The sequence below is a fragment of the Squalius cephalus genome (genome assembly GCF_949319135.1).
Source record: "Squalius cephalus genome assembly, chromosome: 22".
Taxonomy (NCBI): Eukaryota; Metazoa; Chordata; class Actinopteri; order Cypriniformes; family Leuciscidae; genus Squalius; species Squalius cephalus.
In genome coordinates this window covers 17,233,914-17,257,176 of record NC_137143.1, presented here as the reverse complement: position 1 = coordinate 17,257,176, position 23,263 = coordinate 17,233,914, and the positions used below count along the sequence as shown (strand labels likewise).

The 23,263-nt window shown below is 37.8% G+C and overlaps 1 protein-coding gene across 1 annotated transcript in view; it reads right to left on the bottom strand.

The window, feature by feature from the left end:
* Window positions 1-23,263, bottom strand: part of LOC307149940 (uncharacterized protein) — a 128,800-nt gene that overhangs the window by 19,409 nt on the left and 86,128 nt on the right. Inside the window, exons 12-13 of the mRNA XM_079856572.1 lie at window positions 13,190-13,330; window positions 6,690-6,732 (exon numbers count right to left, since the gene is read on the bottom strand). Coding sequence (XP_079712698.1) covers window positions 6,690-6,732; window positions 13,190-13,330 — 184 coding nt within the window. The remainder of the gene's footprint in view (window positions 1-6,689; window positions 6,733-13,189; window positions 13,331-23,263) is intronic.

Below are 23,263 nucleotides of genomic sequence, written 5' to 3'. Positions count from 1 at the left end.
CATCAATATATCAATATATTATTCTTTTTCAATAATCAATCAACATAATCAATTTAACAGATTTTTATTTTATTTTATATTTTTTACTAATTATCAAAATAAAATATAGTCCTACAAAGCTTATTTTACCATTGTTGCCCAGCATGACTATACAAGCTCAGAAGGGCTATTGCAAACAGAAGTCTACTACAGAGAAATTTCACGTTATTTGAGCGGACTTTGCTTTTCCAGTGCGTGATCGGTACATGATTGGAGCGTTTGGGCCGTGAACGACAGAGCAGAACGCGCAGCGCAAACACGGAGCGGAATATTGAGCAGAAAGCGCAGCAGCGCGCTGACACACACACGGAACGGAGAGCGCGGCGCACACACGGAGCGGAAAAGACCCGCTCATGAAAGCTGTGCGAGAATGAAACCTGATCGCCGAACATGGAGGGGCGGGACGGCATATTTTCGGTCTTTTCAATAGCAGCTGCAACAGGAAATCATTAAAACGAGGCAAAAAAAAGTGCTGCGTTAATTGCGTTGTTTTTTTTTTACAAAACAACTCAAATTAATAGCAAAGATTAACGCGTTAATTCCCCCAGCCCTAATATATATATTAAATATAAGTATCTTTTGCAGCGATTTTTGTGTGAGCATATCAGTGAACACCCCTGACCACTCAGTGAGTTTCACGTCTTTGTAAACGAAAGTTTAATGCGTTTTAGGAAGGATTGTTCCAGTGCACATATGCTACCATTCTGGAGGTGGGGGGGGAAAGCAAAAGAAACCTAAAATTCTCGGGACAGCAGCATGTGTCCAAATTTTAATCTTAACCGTTCTATTTCATCAGAAATGATCTGTAAACAGGGCTTTAAGTGTAAAATACCGAACTTGTCCTTTAAAAGGTATCTTTTTTTTTGAAAGAAGACCAGTATCATAGATTCCAATACTGATGTCTCTATTACATGGATTACCCACCCTCCATTTCAACAACATTACAGTATAACTGAAAGCTATCGATTTTAACATTTAATAGGCTTTAAAAAATATAACATTTAATTTAAGTGAACTTAAAACAATCTTCACATAAACCTAATGTAATAAATGACACATTTAGCTGTGCCTTTAATATATCAGGGTTCAACACTAAGGTTTTTTTTTTTTTTTTTTTTTCAGGTGGGACAGCCCTGCTAAAATGTACAAAAAAGGTATTTTTTGTTTTTGACCAATTTTGACCAAACTGTTTACCTTGTAAACAGTGCTTTTAGATTTTCAGGTATAGGTCTAACAGGTAGGATATACTGTATACAGAAATTGAATAAAGTTATCAAACACTTCACAGTCTTCACAGCATAAATTATTAATGAAATATAGATTAATCCTTTTTAAATATACAAACGTTATTCAGTCAGGAGCAGTGAGGGATTTTCTCTTTGTCTTTTGTTCTTTGATTAACATTAATCACAGACAGCATAAGTTTATTAGGCTGCTGTCACTTTAAGAGCTGACGAACATGACCCGGATCTGACACATACTATTTTCTCACAACTCTTTGATTTCATTTAACACTTTTTAACTCATTTAAGACCGTGCTTACGAGGATACTCGACAAAAAGGCAATTTTGGCATAATTTTGTGTGTTTTTGTGCATTAGAAGTGAACGAGAACTAAATTAAGCACTGCAGTGTTGTCTGAAGCGATATTCTGCGCATTTCGGGTTAGTTGACAGAGTCGATTCATAGACGCGTGCCAGTAAAGATTTGAGTTCTTTTTAGTGTCTTATCGCGATTGAACAGTTTAATAGCACTTGAATGAATGATAGCGTGATCATATACTGTAGTGCGAAAAAAAAAAAAAAAATGCAGCGTTAAATACTTGTAACGCATTAAACTGAAAACATTTATCGCATGCGCTAATGCATTAATTTTGACAGCACTAATTATTATTGTAACAATTTTTTTTGTATTACTTTGCACTGCAGTTAACCATTACTAAACTGAATTCTTAATACATGTAATGCATCTTGCTGTCACTTTTTGGGGCAGATGACTGCATATCACTCTTTGATAAGAGATATTTATGCTAATGTAAACAGAAGGTGCTTTGGAGGTGATATCCAGCACATGAACAGCCAGCCACTATTTCGTGTACATTTTCATAACAAGTAGAGCTGGAGTCTTTCCTCACAAAGGCTCCTTGTAATACAGCACATTTCTGTGAGGCGAAGCATGAAGGTTGCACTCTGAGCAATGCAAATGTCACAGGGAAACCAGGGACGTCGAGCTTGAAAACGTCCTCAAAAGAGTGTGTGTTCTGCCAACCCAAATGTGACAGCATAAAAAGAGCAAGGTTTACTAACTAGAGTGATGAACCCCCTGTTGAGTCCCTTCCTTCCTTAAGCAGGGTGGCCCTGCGCCATCTACGGCAGGAGCTGATGATAAAAACATTCCTGTTCCCGTTTCATTTATTTCATTTTTAACCTACTGTTTTGAGAATGAATGATTTGAATGAGGAAAGCATTACAGCCATCATACTCCAAATGTGAGAGATTAATTTGGAAAACAGCCAGCGAAGCTAGTATATAGTAACACAGAGCTGAACTCTACAGTTGTTATGACGGTGCGCATTACCCACACCACCACATGGGAAGCTTCTGAGAACATCTTGAGTTGAGGCTGGGATATTTGTATGCTAACAGATTGGAATGGAAATATTTAGCCTCATTACAAGGTTGGTAAGACTCAAGCAAACCAAGAGGAGCGCCAATATACAAGAGTGCGCTTAAAAATATTTAGTCATGCATTATTCATTATTGTGATTCCTCTCCTGCCTCTAAGCTCATTTCCAGAGTACCGGCCATAGGCACGAGACACAGCAGAATGATTTTTCACACTTGAGTTGCAACAGTATTGCCAAAGACTGTTCACATGAGAAGGGTTTCTCCCTAAGGGTAAGGTTGTGTCTTTTAGTTGGTTGCATTATTTAAAGAAATAGTTCAACTCAAAATTAAAATTCTGCCATTATTTACTCATCCTCATGTTATTTAGACCCTACATGCTGGATTTTGGATTTTTTCCTGAGGGGTTGGGAACAAAATACAAATGTATACATTATTACATCATTACGCAGCTTGTTGAACAATAGTTTATATTAACCAGGGGTTGTCATGCTCAAGCATATGTCCTTTTTGACAGAATAAATATTGAGAGAATAAATATTCAAACAAATTAAAAATTAACAAATTAAAAAATATTAGGGGTGACCCCGAATAGTCGAAGATTCGATGCTTCGATCGGAGGAGCCTGATTCGACTACCGATCTCACGGTCGAATCTTCGCAGAGGTGTTATGAAACGAGGATCATGCCACTTTGTCTATATGAGCGCTCAATGTCTGATTTCACATAGAACTACCAGTTTTCTGTCAATACGTTAATATTCAGCCTATTATGATAATGCTGTATATAAAAATGTGCAAAGAAAGAAGCTTTTAATAAATATTTTTTAACGTGCGTGAATAAATCCAAACACCCCGTGACAGATTTAAGTTTCACTTTCAATCCGTGACGACAGAGGAGCGTCTTGGCGGCAAGGATTTAAATCTTTAACAATGTCTGGGATAAGAAAATCTAAAGTGTGGATGTACACCCATCAGAAAGGATATTCTCCAAGGCTGGATTTAGCATCAGGAAAACCATGATCGCACTTCTGCCGGCCAACGTTCACACGTTTGAATGTATTTTATCCGCGCGCACAATTTGAAAAGACTCCAACGGACACAGACAGAGTGAAAGACTGGATTTGTTCTCTCGATCAGGTACAAGTGATTTCAAAACTTTTCAGATGGTTCTAATTTGATTTTTGGATACTGTGAACATTTTTAGCTAAAAAGACTGCCAGTTTAGCATTTATTGTTGTTTCTGCAGTTAAAAAGACAAAGTTGAAAATTCTGGCTACTATCGTTATTTTAATAATTTCTTTATTTTTATTTTATTTATTGATCTGTCAGGGTTATCTAATCTAACTATTTGTGGCTTGTGTTTTGAATATATGTTCCCCTGCATTTTAGGCATTTTGCACACATTTGCTCCTCATCCTGTGACTTGATTCTGATTTATTTCGTTTTGTATTTTTATTTATTAGAAAGGTAGGCTATATTCTGTTCTAATTCAATTTAGTAAATTAATTGTTTATTTTTTCGGTGCATCGATGTTGTGCTGTAGCCTACTTAGAGTTAGCCGATTTAATTTGATTTGCATGTGAAATGCAAATCCTGTCTGCAGTGTGGCCTTTCTGGAGTTATTTATGTTATTTCTTAGTTTTATTGATCCAAAATGTTTTAATACATTTTCTTCTATATCTTTGTGTGATTTTCTGTACCACGCCTTTGAAACGTTAAAGCCCCGCCCCCAGACACATGATTCGACTATTAGACTGTACTCACACTAGGGGGGTATTTGCTGCCTTTTACCGCTAAGAGGCACTACAATCACAGACTGTGAGTCAGTTTATTCTCTCTATTGCGTAATCTGACGCGGCTCATTGAGAACTGGCCAGCAGATACATTCAAGTGATACATTGCAATTAAACAAATTCATAATCCCAATACTGAAATTACAGTACAAATTTAGAACTGAAACAAATGTAGGCTTCTATTATTGCATCAAATTTAAGCAAAGTAGGCTAAACGTTAACAAACGTTAGAAACGTTAGAAAGGCAATGCATGTAAAGGTTATGTCTCTTATACTTCGTGTTATTTTAATTTGTTAGTAGGCCTAGATTTATGAACTGAAACATAACAGTGAAATAAATTAAACTAAATGATTGTAAAATTAAAACATTGTCAGGACTTGCTAACCGATGTTAGTCGGCAGCATTTGTGTTTTAGCATTAATTAAGAATTAAATAGGCGTACAGTAGGTTGTTATTATTAGCATAATTTTCTTTAATAAATAATAAAAACATTTCAACAAACATTGCAATAGAAAAATGTCACATCAATGAGGCTTTGCATAAGAGGTTAAGCTCATGCTCATGAGACAGCGTTCAGACGATAGTTGTGTGGTCAACGCTTCAACATGAGCTTCGCGGTGCTTCACACGGTCTTAGTTCGAATCTCAGCTCTACTATCTTCATATTTTTGTTTCTAGTTTAATATGCTATTTGTCAAAAATAAAAACTTCAGAAATGTTCATTTATTGATTAGAAACACTTTTCAGGGCTTTGTTATTCATTTTCTGTCATTTTTATTAATAGGTGTTTGGATGATAACATTGTAGCCTACATGCTGTTAACCGATGCTGGTCGACAGTGTTGATGTTTTACCGTTCTTGATGCTTAAATAGGTAACAGATTATTAAAGTCAAGCATTTTGTTTAATTAATAATAGCACATTACAACATAAATTTGCTACATTCCAGTTGAGCTTCTGTTGCACTGTACAGACGACAAAACCCGAAGGTGCTGTTGAAGGCAGATTATCAGCCGATCGCACCAGAAAATCACAATGGCCTGAAGATAATGAAGCTCGTCTTTAATCTGCTAAATTATTGTTTTGTGAATCATTCACAAAACTGAGACGATTAAAGGAGAACGCCGGTCAATTTTAACATTGAGCTCATTTTTTTGTAAATTTGGAGTGCTGTCAGTACAGAGAACAACGACAAAAATCGGTGTTGCCTACACCGTGTTATCCTCTTTTTAAAATTTGCACCCTGTTAACTTCAATGGGGCACGTTTTAAACCTGCTTTTAGCCTCTTAACATCCTTGATGTGTCATTGCAAGTGCACAGGTCATGTGAGTGATTCCTTCAGAGTTAACACGGGTGAATCTGACTGCAGTAGATGTGAAAGATATTAATAAAAGTGATGTTAATTCAGCCAGCGCACATACCTGTATTTTCTTCCTGTTTTCGGTCGAAGTCCACAGTAGTCGATTGCCGAGTTCACGCGCGTGATCATAGGTAACTAAACCCATGCGCGTGAACTCGACAATCGACTACTGTTTAATATATCGATTAATGTACAATATAATATCACAAACCAAAGACATTCCTGCATCCTAACAGTAGACTTATTAACAGTAGACATTTATTTATGCAAATTGCAGTACTTTTTTACTTCTTTTTTTTTATTGGGGGAGGGGGGGCTGAAATGTGAGCTGAACATTTATTGACAGGTTTTATGAGTAATAACAGAATTGTAATATTTAGGTGAATTTAGGTGATATAATATAAAACTGGGGTGGGTTTGTTTTTATGCTTCGCATGATCTACATATAGATGTTCAGCATCTAAATGCCATCTAAATGCTACTCTCTGGTAAAGTGAAGAGAGAGAGTTCAAAAGAAACACAGCTTCAACAAATCAAGAGGTCAACAGGAGACGTCAGTAATGATCTGTGATTCAGACATGAAGCCATCACATACGCATCTGATTATAGCATCTCAAGCCATGTAGTAGCCTCTCTTACAGTACTTGCAAAACACTTGAACTTTGAAAGTCAAAAAGCACTCTACAGCACATGATATCAGAAAGCCCCAACACTCAATGGCTTAAACACAGGAGAAGCATCTTAATATTTACTTATTCTTGGCCTGTCATGCATGCAAAGCACTAAAGACATTCCAATCCATTTCTCTCTCACCGGATTACAAGGTCAGTAAATCTGGATTCGAGATTGTGAAAAGAACATGATTTCATTTACCTTGGTTAGTGGTATCGTCGCGATCTCCCCAGCCTTTTCTGACCTGCAAAGAAAAAGAGGCATAAAAAGAATGAAATAATCTGATAAAATATGACCGGTGACACTATTATAAGTAGGGATGTCCCGATCCGATCACGTGATCGGAAATCGGGCCCGATCACGTGTTTTCAGACTCGATCGGAATCGGACGTTACCTCCCGATCAGGACTCGGATATATGTATATATATTCTCATTTTTTTTTAACACATCTATAGTTATGCGGTGGCACAGAGTTATGCCGGTTTCACACTGCACGCGTTAGCAGAGTGTAAGCAGCGCAGGAGCAGTGCGTATGGTGAGCAGGGGCAGGACACGCGCGTTTTGCTTTCACACTGGCAGCGTTTGTCACGCGCGGCTGAACCGCGGGTTGTGTAGGGCAGGCTACAGACAGAGTAGGCTACTCTATAATGGATAAGTTGGCATTGCTTTTTTTCGTTTTCAAATACATTTAAGAGAAAAGACTTGTCAAGAAGCTTATTTTATTAATAATTTCATATAACTTTTTGTTCATCTTTGTTTTTATTGTTATGGCAACAAGTTTGTTTTTGGACATTTGTTTTCTTTTTAAATTGCTGTTGGTCATTTGATTGACTGTTTAAAACACAATAGATATCATCAATGCACTTTTTGGATAAAACTGCGGTGTATTTTGGCCATGATCAATGTATTGTCACTTTAATTCAGCAAAAGTGGCGCAGCAAAAATAGACTCGGCGCCGAAACGATCGCGGCACTCCTGCTGTGCTCTGCTACGCACTGCCGCGCCGCCTCTGCGCGCGGTGTGAATGCTCTAAAGCCTGGTTTAATCTGTTAACATGGGCGGCGAAAAAAATACGCGCTGCACGCTCTGCTAACAGTGCAGTGTGAAACCGGTGTAAGAGTTAGGAGTGCAGTTCCTAAAAGCACATTACTGGCTTTGCAAACACTGTAGCACTTTTATTTTTTATTTGTTCAATCACATGCCTGCCGGGTATTTTAAGTTGAGGTGCTATTTGTTTATATATTAGACTTTTTTATATTTACTGTTGCACTAAAGTCCAAAAGTGAAGAATTTATTTATTACTTGATTGTTCAAGCTACCTCACAGAAGTGCTCTGTTTGTTAACAGAGTTGTTGAATGTTAAAATAAGGTGAATTAAATAAAAAATAAGGAACATCCTGGATCTGTTTTTTCGCTCTTCTTTATTCTTTTTTTATGTATTAAGTATCGGATCGGGACTCGGTATCGGCAGATACTCAAAATCAAATGACTCGGACTCGAGGGCAAAAAAACCTGATCGGGACATCCCTAAAGTGTGGTGTAAGCGTAGTAATGTGTATTACTGTCAAATGAGCGCTACTTTGACTACAACACTAAAATTCAGTTCTTTTATTACTCCAGTCACATTGAAGAACATTCAGTTAAGCGGTCAAAAGCCTAAAGGCAAAAAGGCCAAAAGGTTGCTACATGTGGAGCATGGAGTGAATCTGTTACAAGCCTCCGTTAAAAACTTTTCTAGGTTTGGTCCACAGGGTAAAATATACCTCCGATCTTTCAAACAGTCACCCCTCTGGGAATGTGTGGACTGATTCTCCATTCCATTTTCATTCACTGTTGTGTCTTATAAAGTCCTTGCTTTTGGCTCAGTTCCTGTGTCTTTGAAATTCAAATCATTTTTTGTCTTTTTTCTTGGTGGCTTTGTAACTAGAGGGCTGTATTTCAGAGGTATTAATCTGCTATTGGAAAGAGGAAGCCTGCAGTAACACTCGATGTCTGGCCAGTTTCAAATCATCAGGGAGGTTACGTTGTTAAAAAAAAAAAAAAAAACGGAACGGAACTGTAGAGATTTGACCACATACATGGTAAAAATGGCAGAACTACCCTTAAATACATTGTTTTGTTCCTCGTTGTCCAGAAAATCGTTTGGAAAGTGCTTTGCTTCAGGCCAGAAATGAGGGACAGCACTGACTTAATGCTTTCATTTCATCTCAGACACGTTTCAACTTCAACCAAAGGGTAGATGCATGTCAAATAATAAAATGGAATCTCACTGCTCTATCCTTCCGTACGGCACACCTAAGGAAGTCTGTAATAAAAACTGTTACAATTTTCAATTATATATTATATAACACTTGAAACCTTTATAACCTGCCAGCATTAAAAAAGAAAAATGCCACTGACTAGCAATTTTAACATGATTAAACATAAAATAATAATAATAATATTATTACATTACTAAATGTTTATTAAGACAATTAGAAAAAAAAAAATAAACTAGAAAAATTGTTTGGAAAAATTAAAACTAACAAATTTAAATGGTTTAAAAGACAAATAATAAAAAATAAAAATGTCTCTTTCTAATATGATCTCCTGAGCATTAGTATGCATTTTTACATAAAGTGTGGTTCTACCACACACACGTTTACTTAGATTTCAGTAGACAATGCAACATACTATACTGACAGCACTACAATGTGAATTTATGTATGAAAAACTTGACAGACATACAAAACCTGTGACAATAGAACCATAAAATACACGTAAAAAGTATTTACAAATTTACAAAAGTTATACGTTTTATTTGTGTGCTGTAATCCAAATATTTAGAATCCATATGTTTGCGAGGAACGGACCCAAAATTAAGCGATCTTCATCTCCATTCTAAGCAGAAACTGTGAAACATTAATTTCGCGTACTTGTTATAATTGACCTCATACAAAACTATTATTTACCACCAGAGAAGACTACGACTGCAACACATCGTCATCTGAATTATTTTTGGTAATGCTTTTGACATTTTCGCAATAAATATTGTGATTACACTTGTGTCGCCTCTGGCTAGCTTAGTTGGGGACACTTAATATTCAACAATATTATTGATCTGACTGTACTGACACTGCTGTATGAGAGCTGAACGATGACATCATTTGATGATGCAGAACTGCTTTATAGATTTAATGAACTAATTCAATAATTGATGGTCTTTACAACAGAGCTGAATCAACACTGAACTGACTTCAGCTGAACAATAGCTGAAATGCATAATTTTCCTGTTATGGCTGTAAAGCTGTTTTGAAACAATCTGTATTGTATAAAGCGCTATATAAATCACATTTGACTTATGTTTTTCTTTATAACTGTACATCTTTTTAAGAAATGGTTATGGGTAGGTTTAAAGGTAGAAGTGGGATTAGCAACTGGAAATATCTTTTTAATGCTATAAATTGAAATTTCCGTACACAATTTCGCCCATTACATTTATATATTATTTTTTATATTCTCTATAAAATAGCTTTGTTTGGGTTTGGGGGTAGGTTTAAGGGATCTAAAATGTATGTATAAAATGGTAAAAGGGCAATTTTACAAATATCGTTATGACATAATATTTTACGTTTTCTTTAGCTGTAAATATGCAATGTTTATATTTAAATGTTGTCAATACGTCCATCCAGTACATTGCAAACCATTTTGTTTCATCAAAATACAAAGCTAATTTTGAATAGGAAAATTATAGGTAGTGCTAAACCAGCTAAACCTTGAAAAGGAGTATTTTATTAATACCCTTTTCATCACCCAATACATCCTTAAGTTCTTTGACTACATAAACTGGCACACACGTATATAACAACCAAGGTAAGGACAGCAGATCAATATAAGCAATGGAATTATCAAATTCAGTCCAAAAATAATAAATAATTATAGAAAATACCTCTGCTCCGGTTGTAAAAAAGTCTTAACGACTGTAGACAAATCAATCGCACGCCTGACAATATAATTGCCAGCGTGGAAGAAATATCGAGTAGCTCCCCTATAGTGCTTTAATTGAATTGAAAAAGCAAAGCTCTGAGTCAGTGCTTAGAATCCATCAGCAGTATATAATCAATGAATCTAGAGGTTATCAAACGCAAGGCCTTTTAAGGCAACGTCTGAGGCAGACTGACCCTCTAGCTGTGGGGGTAATGCCTCTGCCTGCTTAAGTATATTTCGGTTTCAATAATGGAGGCTGCCAGATGAGAGCCAGTCAGGCCTTTAAAATATTTAACCCCGGCTTTTGTAAAAGAGACGCATAATGCAGTGGAAATGACATTCTCTGTAACTGTGGCTTTAATTATTTCTTTCTTCCCACTCCCCCGGAGTCCTCCTCTCTGCAGCCAAAGGATCGTGTGAAACGTTTCCTTTCTGACCTCCATTTTTCAAAAAATTCAACAGTTCTGCCGGGAGACAGAATGTCCCACATTTCCCACCGAAATCCCTTGCGTCCTCACACCCAGGTGTGGACCGCATTGTCCCCAGGTCTTTGTGACATTTCTGTAGTGCAGGCAAAAACTTAGAGAACTGTGTGCACATTTGAATAAGGCAAAGGAGTCAAACGCACAGACCGTTCTGCTGTTGGGGGACTATATGAAACGGCTAATTGAATCGAATGAGCAAATGAAAGCCTAAACTGAATGTGAAGCCTATCATGAGATGAAATCTACCACTAGAGCTTTTGGAGAGCCTCTAGAGAATCTCACTACACATGGCAGCCCTGAGGGGAGGCTTTTACTCATTAGCGAGTTGTAGGTTTGGTGCCGAGAGTGAGAATGACACCAAGAGAGAGAGCAAAAGAAAGGGGATATGGCCATAGTAAAGAAAGACAGATGATGAATAAGGTACTTATTCCAGGAAAAAACTCGTAAACAAGCACTTGAAACCCGAAAGTAAGCAGCTACACATTGATTTATGTGTAATTGGAAGAAAGATAACATGCATTCACAGATGCATCTTATACTACATGCTTAATACAAGCAATAAGCAATAACAATGTACTTACATGCAAGCAATAATTTACAAGATTGATCACATATGCAGTGAAGTTCAGCAGATTTTATTTTCAAGGTATTTATGCACCTGATAATGAAGTTTAAGCAGACCGGGCTCATGCAGTACTTGTTTTAACCTCCAGGGGCCACTGTTGTTCTGCGGATCTCTCGCTCAGAGTCCCATCATTCCCTCTCATAACTACCCCTGACACCTGTCGTCATTAAGAAAACATTCACATATTCAAAAAGCAGAGGTGCGCAGACAGCTAAATTAAATAACTGTCAAAATACTGACATGAAAATCTGTTTCACTGCGAACATAAAGGAAATATTTTGTGTGAAATAAAAATCAAGTGGTGGGCATGTTTAAGAGCAAGCCTTCAATTTTCCCCTTGATGTTGTGTTTTCTAAATTACGGCTGATACATCACCTTTAGATACTCTTTGAATAGTCCAAATAGTGTTAGTCTTCACTAATTATTCTTTTAAGAGCACCATCAATGGCTTTCAAAGTAAATTACAGCGTAGGAGGACCTTCAGTAAAATCGCAGTCTAGTAAAGCTTTACTAGACAAAAATCCCAACAGATGAGTGAACAGAGTTATGCGCCTCAATGAATTCCCTGTCAAGTGTTACGTCTGAGTAACACGTACACCCAAAAAACACTTTCATTTTATTCCAGAAATCCATTTCCCTAACTCCATCTTTCCGCTAGTTTGGAGCTGGCCGGATTACCTCAACAAACCCGGCTGATATAAACACCGGATGGGAGGGGATGCAGAAAAGCAGAACTCTGCAATCTCCAGGTGGCAGAATCCATCCGCAGAGGGCTCGAGATGGAGGGAGGGGCCTAAAACGAGATCATTTCGGAGGGAAAAGCTTATTTACAGGGTCCTCACCTGCTTAAGTGCTGCTTAGTCAATCATACGATGCTCGGCGCATCACTCGAGGTGTGTGCCGGGGTGAAAATGGCTGCACGAGGAAGCATCTGGGAGCAAAGAAACCACCTCTGCGCTGACTGACGTGTCTAATCATGCTACTCTATCCACCGTCACACAAACAACTCTGAATCATTAGGGCCAGAAATCTATCTGGTTGTATTACACATGACACCCATCTGAACGGAGCTCATTTAAATATTAATACAAGCCTCATACATAAACAAGTACTGTAATGTATGAATCTCTAAAAAAAGACTCCTGCCGAGGATGTTCTCCATTTCCCCCGTCACAGATGAAGCCAAGGAGACAGCGATTAAAAGAGTGTGAGCGATGTTCACATTCAGACTGACTTGCGTTGTCATTTATTGTGCGACTTGTTTTATTGAGCTGTAATTCTTCGTGACTGGAACCGATCGCGTTCTAATTCGTTATCTGCCATCTTGCATTACAGGGAGAAGATGTGCTTTTAAACGCACATGTATAACAGTAGAACACAACATATCACTGAGCTAAAGTGGCACAGCAAACCTCAGATGTTTCATTTTCTTGAGTTATTTTCTCACAAACAGAGAAACTAGAACTGGAATTTGTTAAAAAAAGACTTTGGCCCATGAAAAACAGCACCTGGTACACTAAGTAAGGGAATCATGACAGCAACATGTGAAAACACTGACATTGTACAATAACCTCAATGCATGTGCATCCGATGTTTGTATGTTCATGTGTATGTATGCACTCACTCCTCGAGGGAGATGTTGGAGTAGATAAATGTGTGTACTGGATGAGTCGCCTCTGTTTGTCCTGCACTCCTGTTTAAGAGTTTCTCCTCCAGCAGTGTCTCCACAGCCATCTGGGGAACAATCTCTAAAACTGCCCAACACCTGTGAGAGAGAGAGTGAGAGAGAGAGAGTGAGAGAGGGCGAGAGAGAGAGAGTGAGAGAGAGAGAGGGTGTGTGAGAGAGAGAGAGAGAGAGAGAGAGAGAGAAGAGTGATGAGAGAGAGAGAGAGAGAGAGAGAGAGAGAGAGAGAGAGAGAGAGAGAAAGAGAGTGAGAGAGAGAGAGAGAGAGGGTGAGACGTGAGAGAGAGAGAGAGAGAGAGGAGAGATGAAGAGAGAGATAGAGAGTAGAGAGAGAGAGATAGAGAGAGAGAGAGAGAAGAGAGAGACGAGAGAGAGAGAAAACATTTATTTATATTTACTATGCTACATATGACATGATCTATACATATGTTTTTATTTGTTTTATTATTTATATATAATATGTTGATGCTTTGGCAACATTGTGTTACACAGTCATGCTAATAAAGCTCATTTTGAATTGAATTGAGAGAGAGATTCAAACCATACATATATATTTTTATATTGTTATGTACTATAACATGTTATGTTATACTAAAGGTATAAATACATAAAAAATCTGCAAAATATGTTTGTATATGCCAAGTGACACAAATGATGAAAAATATGTTTATGTCAATATACTAGTGCAAAAAATAAAACATACAATCACTATAAAATACATATACTAAATATACAAAAACAAACAATTCTCTTACTATGTACTCTTCACTTGGAAGAAATTAAAACTTGTTCAGCAAGGATGCATTAAATGTACCAAAATAGTAAACAGTAAAGACATTTATAATGTTACAAAAATATCCTGAAAAAATGCATCATGGTTTCCACAAAAGTTTTACGCAGCAAAACTGTTTTCAACATTGATAATAGTAATAAATGTTTTTGAGCATCAAATCAGCATATTAGAATGGTTTCTGGAGGATTACGTGACACTGAAGACTGGAGCAATGATGCTGAAAATTCAACTTTGCCATCACAGGAATATCTTACATTTTAAAATATATTAAAATTACAATTTTAAATTGTAATATTTAAACTTACTGTATTTTTTTATCAAATAAATACAGCCTCGATATGTATAAGAGACTTCTTAAAAAAAAAAAAGCATATGTCCATAGATGTACCTATCTATTTCCCATGTTTTCATACCACAAACGCATATTACATGCTAGTTTCCATATATCATACAGGAAGACGTCGCTACAGCCGCTCGTGCAGTTAGAACATCTTTCCCTCAAATGCTTTGATTATTAATGCTGAAGTACTCAACACACTCTTCAGAAAAAGCTCTGTGCTTAAACATGTGCATCCTTAATGAAAAGAAAACAGAACTGCACACTCTCGAGCACATTTTATTATTAGGACAAGTGGCATTTGTCAAGGTATATGAATAATATATGTATAAACATGTAAATAATATGTATAAACATGTGCATCCAACATGTTTTCTCAATTTAATGAAGTTTTGGAAGCGTATTCATCTAATCCTGCCAATCACGAGACAGGTGTACGCATATATAATCGGTTGCTTGCACAGGATCGTTCCTGTGACAATCCCCCCACCCCACTTGTATTACATTTTTAAGCATTCTTGAGCCCTCCATCATGGACCACAATCCAAATCTGTCCATCCTCTATCCACTTAAAGATTATATTAACATGTGAATACTAACATCTTGACACTTTAAATATGCACTAAATCCAACTGCACCCTCCCTTCTTACTATCTGTGAATCTAATGAATACTATTGCAGTTATGTTCCATCAGGTGACTTCCTGCTATTAGTACATTTCATATGCTGCCCACGTATGTGGCAAGGGGACCTGGTTTAAATGTGTAATGACTTCGGATTTCGTTGTTATCATTTTTGGAGGACGGACAGGCATTTCTGAACTCCTGTAGCTCTCATAATCAAAAAGTATGCCGGACAAAGAGGAAGTCATTATCCCAGGATATGAGTGCTTGTGTTTTCAAGCGGACCCCCTGTACCTGGGTGTTCCACGCAAAGCCGATTATGTGCAGGTCTGCGTCTCTCTCACACCGTGAACCTTGCGGTGATATTTCAGCGAGAAAATGGGTCAATGCCAAGCATCAGCAGGCTGCTGTTGCATATTAATGATGAAGCTTGGCTGTGACAGATGAGATTGGCCCACAAGGGTCCTCTCTCTCTCTCTCTTTCTCGCACAAACAAGCACGCTCATTCTCTTTGACTGCTCTGTTCCAAAACCTAGTGAGCTGCCTCAATATCTACTGTCTAGTCGGCAGCAGCTTTATTTTTGGAACACTCTACATGTGCGCCACACAAATAACGCTCCTCACACAAAGCACACAGGAGACTCGACTCAAAACTGATTTGTTTGATCAAAGTTTCTTTAAGGCAAATCGGCTCATCTTAGTGCCACATTAGCAATATGCATGCAAAAACATGGTATCTACTTGAATGAAAAAAGCAAAACTGTTGTTTCCCAGAACAAATTTCAAATCACAAATAAAATCTGACAACATCATAAAGGTTGTCCAGCTATGCATTCTTGTAAACATTAAATACAGCTCTGGTTTGATAATAGCATGTTGCTAGAAAGCACAAGTACGTGTCTAAGATGTATGCTAAAGAGCACCTAATCTGGAAAACATCTGATAAACGTCTTAGAAAAAGCAGGTTTACATACACTCTAAATCATAAACATCTTAAAGACATTTTCTAAATGTCTATTTAACATCTGACAGGAAACGTATTTTACACTGAAATTTATATTTCAAATAAATGTTGTTCTTTTAAATTTTCTATTCATCAAATAATCCTAGAATTGTTTAATCAGTTTCCAGTATATCAGAATGATTTCTAAAGGATCATGTGACACTGAAGACTGGAGTAATGGCTGCTGAAAGTTCAGCTTTGCCATCACAGGAATATAATACATTTTAAAATATATTCAAATAGAACAGTTATTTAAAATTGAAAAATCTATCTGCCATCATGGATTTCTTTTTTCACTTAATAACATACTTTTTCATAGCAAAGCATTCTGGGATTACTGTCTTCTTAAAGAAAACATTTGATGCTGCCTTAGAATTTAGCCATAAGAAAATATCTTGGATGTTTGCCTATGATGCCTTAAAATGTGGTCTATATAGGTAGCTCACTAGGATTTGGAAAAGTCTTTTTTCTCTTCCATATCCATTTTTCACTTTATATATCTCTCACTGGCATTCACTTTCTATCATTTGGTTCTGTTTCTGTCTCATTTCTCCATTTTAGTTTCCTTCAACGCCACACCTGCTCTTTCATTCTCTCTCTGTCCCGCTCTTCTAGGGTCTCAAGAGAATAAACATAAGATCGACTCTGCTGTCTGAATGCACAGAGAGGCTTTTGGAGTCAGTTCAGAGGAGACCTTGCTATGACTGAGGAGAATGATGGCACACAGTATAAAGCCATGGTGGCTGCTACGCTTTCAATCGTGCTGGCTTTACAGGACTATCCGCCGCTGTGCAGAGTTCAAGGATGGGGTCAGGCTATGAATCGATATCACCACACTGTCTGAAATAAACTACACCTTGTGTATTTCAGTCAAGACCTGTGATGAGTAAAAACAGGTTACTGGAGTTCAAAATGTTAAAATGTAGTATTAAACATCACACATTTTTCCATTATGTTTTCAATTATGAAGTTAATTGTCTATGTAAGCAGGTTGTAGATTGATTTAGCTTGTAGAAAACATCAAAAGAAATCGTTTTTAAAAGACTAAAAGACAAAAGGTCTATTTTTACTAGTTTGAAGTGTTCGTACACATCACTGTAATTTATATGAAATGACAAAATGGACTTCTCTGTGCTTGAGGAGGAACAATCATATGATGATTTTTATTTTAAAAGCTTTACTGGGTAAATTACCACAGTATATCTTGTTTATTTACATACTGTACTAGTATCTATAATACTAGATCAACAGACAAACTTTTACTCAAGATCCCAATTTTCCATTCAGAAATGGGTAGATCAGCCTTTTCTAATTATGCTCCTTATGCATGGAACATCCTAAAGTCTGTTTTTATAGAACGGTGTAAATTTTTTAATAGTTGATTTTGTATTGTCTTTTAGATATGGGTATTTTGCGTTTGTTTATGATGTTGTGTTATGTACTACTTTTTGTCTTGTGCTGCCTATCTTGAGCAGGACTCCATGGTAGAAGAGATATTGTTCTCAACGGGACCTTCCTAGTTAATAAATAAATAAATAAATAATTGAAGTCACGTGTAATTTCTTCTATGTTAAACTACTTATCTCAAGTCAATGTGCATAGACCACTATAACCACATTAGAGTGGTTCCTCTTAAGTGTAAATGCACCATTGTTTGAACCTGACACAACACTCACTCATCCATTTGCCAAGAGTTTGGAGCAGCACTAGCCAGCCATTATTTTTGCGATTTCATTTGGTGACGCAATCAGTACCGTGGGAAGTAGGGTTGCGTAAGGTTGCTGCAGCACCCTGTGGCGTGGAGCTGGCCTTAGAAAGTCTTTAACATTATTATGTGGTCAACAGTAAACCAGTACCATTTCTGTAGCCAATATTAAGAATTAATGACCATTTCTACAGTGCGTTGTGTGTTAGTTGGGATTGAAAAAGAAAGAAAGAGAGAGTCTATTTGTTCCTCCGCAACAAATAATCTTGCATTCTAAGTTATTTATTTATATAAGGTTATAGAGTTGTCAAAAAGTACAGACTTCGGTATCAAGTCGGTACTGAAATTTAAAAATGTGACGATACCAGCATTTCCCTCTTGCAATTTGAGTGTCGTTTAGCGGATTCTTAAACACCTCTCTTTGGCCAATGTGTTCACACGCTCAACATTTATGTCTGTGATAGACTAGTTGCACGTGGCCGCCATTTTGGATTTCGGATCAGCGAGTGTGCGTTTAGACACTTCCGGTTTCGCATTACGCCCGGTGCAGGGAGCCGGAGAAAGCCGAAATGTATCTTTTATAGTTGTTTATAGAATCAATTATCACTTAAAATACTACTAAGATCCATATTCCTATCACACGAGCCAATGGCAATTAAATGCACGGATGCATAGTCAGATTAATGAATGAAATACAACTGTTCACGAACAGAAGATTGTATTTGACTCATGTTGCATACACATACGCAATGACAATTATGCCTACTGTAAATATAGAGTTACAACTACGATTAGAGTTGTTTGCATAAAATGCACCGTGAACATTCACATGTTTGCCCTGTGATAGGCTACAAATTATCTCCTATAAATACTTTTTTTTCAATTCTGCATGGATTTTTACTTACTTACATCAATTGCTCGAACAATATTATCATCACATATTTTACATTTACATTTTTTACTGTAGGTACCACAAACAATTTAATATAGGTAAGTTTGTGTATATTTTACATGTAGTACAATACTGTATGTGCTGCTTATAAACACCAGACAGATTATTATTATTATTTATGAAACAGATCTTTACTCATCTCACTTGCACAAAATAAATGGAGTAATAGAAAGCATATAAACGCACAGGTGAAATACACTGAAAATGATATGCATTTAAAAATTTGGTCGGGTTGAAGTTATCCCTCTGGATCTTCTGTATCCACTCAGCCCGTACCGCAGCGTCAACGATGAATGCATGAAAGCTGACTTCTCTGTTGTAACGTGACAAAATGGTACAAAACGGCACACAACGATTAAGTGCTGAGGCTGTCACCGTCTGAAAGGCAAGTCACCTCTCTTGAATACTCATTGTGAAAAAAATATCTCTGTGGTAATGGAACTCGGTCGCTGTTGTCTCTCGCTCTCGCTATCAGATCACCATAAGTTTTCACTGGAAGTACTGACCCACACACTCAAGTTCGAACGTCAACGGTCGCCGTGCACGGAGCGAATTGTAGCCTATCACAGGGCAAACGTGTGAATGTTCACGGTGCATTTTATGCAAACAACTCTAATCGTAGTTGTAAATCTATATTTACAGTAGGCATAATTGTCATTGCGTATGTGTATGCAGCATGAGTCAAATACAATCTTCTGTTCGTGAACAGTTGTATTTCATTCATTAATCTGACTATGCATCCGTGCAATTAATCGCCATTGGCTCGTGTGATAGTAATATGGATCTTAGTAGTATTTTAAGTGATAGTTGATTCTATAAACAACTATAATAGATACATTTCGGCTTTCTCCGGCTCCCTGCACCGGGCGTAATGCGTAACCGGAAGTGTCTAACCGCACACTCGCTGATCCGAAATCCAAAACGGCGGCCACGTGCAACTAGCCGATTGCCTACAATTATATCGTTGACACTCTTCATTGAGTGCTTACATAGATACACACGGGAGCGTTTAAAAGCAGGCGTCTATCAGCGGATCCCTAATATATCCGCTGATATACGCCGCTTTCAAACTCTCCCATGTGTATTTGTGTAAGTGCTCGATGAAGAGCTTCAAAGACAACATGTTTTTGAAGCAATGATCATTGTAGCCAATCACAGACATAAATCAAGAGACATATGTTGAGCGTGTCAACACAATGGCCAATCAGAGGTGTTTAAGAATCTGTTCAATAGCGCTCAAAATGCTAGAGGGAAATGCTGGTATCGTCACATTTAAAAAAATTCAGTACCGACTTGGTACCAAAGCCGGTACTTTTGACAACTCTATAAGGTTATATAGCTTACTAGGGATGTGCCGGTGAGGAATTTTTTCCACCGATTAAAGGTGCTCTAAGCGATGTTGGGTGACGTCAATTCTTGTTGGCGTTCGAAGTATTGTCAAACAAAACAGAGGCTAGCTCGACCCTCCCTCCTCCTCCTCATCCCGTCCCCTCCCCCTCCCCCTCCCTTCCGTGCTTCCTGAAACAGGCTTTTCCGATGGATATTCGGGACTTCGCGCGTTCCTTATCCTTTTCCCTCTTCTTTGCTATTTGTTCATCGGACCGCCGTCTCTTTGGTCGTGTGTCGGCCATATCAAAATTCAAGAGAATATAATTCTAACCTTGGTCGTTGTCGTTGTCTAGGACATCTTCTCCTCTAGCTAACTTTCTTCATGCTTCTCTCTCCTCCACTCCTCACACCCCCCTTCATGTGCACGCGCACTAACCCCCCAACCACCACCCCCAAATCATTCTTGTCGTTATTGGCTGGAACACTGTTTGTTATGTTTCGTGGTCCAGGCTGGGCCAGTTTGTTTTTGTTGCCGTTTGTGGAGTCTGGGCTGTCTACAGATACAGCACACTGTTTTTTTACAGTGTCTTCAGGGGTCAGGCGGATAGCGGATAGTGGATAGTGTTTGCTGTACGTGACAAATGTTTCGGCCTAAAAAACGCGTGACATCGCTTACAGTATCTTTAATAAACTTGTGACAACACCGGTGTAACCAGTTACACCGCATATTTTACAGGTAAATACATTTGTCGAAGACGCACAGGATCTGCTTATTTTGATCTTTAACATTAGATCTTTCCTCTTTTTGGAACAAAACGAATGCTTAATGTTAATTCAATATTACTCAATGAAAAAAACAACAATAAAATAGTACAATGACAAAATCGCTTCTATTACATAGTCTAGAACTTTTAATAACAAAACAAGTAAAACAGATGATATGGTATAGCTGCATCGAAAAAATAAAGGTCTTTTTTGTCTAAAAATCATTTATTTCCAAGTGAATTACACCCTTCAAAATGTAAAATAGTTACATTTACTCATAAGATCAGGTTGGTTTAGATCAGCATTCCTCAAATCCAGCTCTGGAGGGCCACTGTCCAGCAGAGTTTAGCTCAAACAATGATCGAACTCACTACCTGTTTTTTTCTAATAACTCTGAAGACCTTTACTAACTACAGTAGGTGAGCCTGATTAGGGTTGGAACTAAACTCTGCAGGTCAGTGTCCCTAGAGGACCATATTTGAGGAACCCTGGTTTAGATGGTTATTGTTGTGGGTATACCAACCTGACCAGCGTAGCCTTAGCGAGTGACTGGCAAAAACCAGGATTAAACTGGTCATCACCTTCTAAACCAGGTCTAGGATGGTTTCCTCAGCATGATAGTGAGCTGACATGTTGGAGTGTGGTGGTTAAAAAAAACACATAACTTCTAAAATAGAGAAATAAAAATATAAAGCATGGGCAATGCAGGCCTGTTACTTGCATTAAAATGTCCCAAAATAATATTTTATGGTTTTAACTGGTTGCAAGTTGGTCAGCACCTTCTATACAAAGTCTAAGCTGGTTTCTTTAGCAGGGTGGTGAGGAGAAAAAAAAAGTTGGGGAAAACTGCACAAATATGCAACTTTTCAAAAAAATAAAAAAATAAACATTGAAATGTAGTGTAACGTGTCAGCTCTCCTGAAGCAAAGCAAAACAATCTTGAGAACTTTGAGAAACTGTAAAGAGCAGGTTTGTAATAACTGATATCTGAAAAACTCAGAGTATCTCAACTGGCCCTCTGAGAAAGACAGAGCGAGTGAGTTACCTGATGGTGAAGTAGTCTGTCAATCATGGAGTCTAGATTGCTAACACAGCCACTCAGGGTTAATGACACTCCATGAGTTTTGGATGATTTACAAAGTCCTTACACTCCATACGACCAGAAATGATTACAAGCCGTGGCTTACTCTAACGAGCGTTAATAATGACAGCGGCGCCATTCATCCCCCTCGCACTTCCATCAGGACTATGCTGGCGTTTATACGGCAATGCATTCATATCAATTGCGGTGTCGCTTTCCAAACGTCGTCCGATTTATGGTGCTCCTCAGACGTGATGCGTCACAGCTTGATGGTTTTGAGCTTGTTTTGAAGACTCAATCATTTGACAAACAGGCTGTGTGACGTTCTTGATGCTCTGTCTCGCAGGAGTCAGAGTGGGGGGCAGGGTGGGTGGTTCTCATTTTGGTGACAAATCTAGCATGGCAGGATCCACCAGCAATCACTCATCAGTCATAGTCATCACGGCCCAAGCTGCACTGGCTGCAGGGTTCATTAATGCTGTGCCCGCAGGCCAGCTCCACTCCGACCGCTCCGTCACTGATGACTCAATTACAATAGGACAGCAGCCACCCAAAGCAAACTAAATCAGTAGCAGGAGACATTAGCAGCGCCGTTCCTCAGAGATGACAAAAGAGTGACTTGTTAAATGTCAGAATGGCGATATGTAACGCATAGCTTGACAAGAGAGGCACTGCGGTGGTGATGTATACGTTCGATAGGCCCTATCGCAGAGGATGACATCAGCGGCTGACAGAAACAACTGTTTCAGAGCAGATACCTCCTTCGAGGTTTAGTTGGGGATCGAAGCAGCCATGACCTAAGGTGAAAGTAAGTGATACTCTACTGTATATATTACAAATGAATATACAATTTATAAAATACGATGTAAAATACAATCACATATTTTATATATCATATTATATAAATTGTATATTACAAATTACAGTCCTCAAAGCAGATTAAAATAAATCTGTGGTCTTCAACAAAGGTGTTTTATAAATGTACTTTATTTGTAAAACATTGCCTCTTTTTCAAAACTCTATTCTAAATGAAACAGTGGCATGAATGCTGCCAGGACACAGAAATGAAACGAGACACTGTAGATTAGTTACAGTATATGGCAGGTTTATCAGTTACGAATGCTGCTTAGCCCTGCTGACTAGGTCAAATGTCTAAAAATCAAAAGGTTTTTTTTTATAATATTAATTTACACAACTGTCCAAAACTGCGGGGTTAACAACATAATTAAAGACCCCCTGTGGTGAAATTCAAGTTTTAGAATGTTGTTTATATGTCTATGTGGTGTATTTAATATGCTTTAAAAGGGTCATGAACTGAGCAATCAAATGTTCCTTGAGTTTTTGACATATTAGAGGTCATCATACTAACAGAATATCCTGTGTTTCAGAACTGAAAATTTCCTTGTTAGTCCAAAAACAGCTTTTG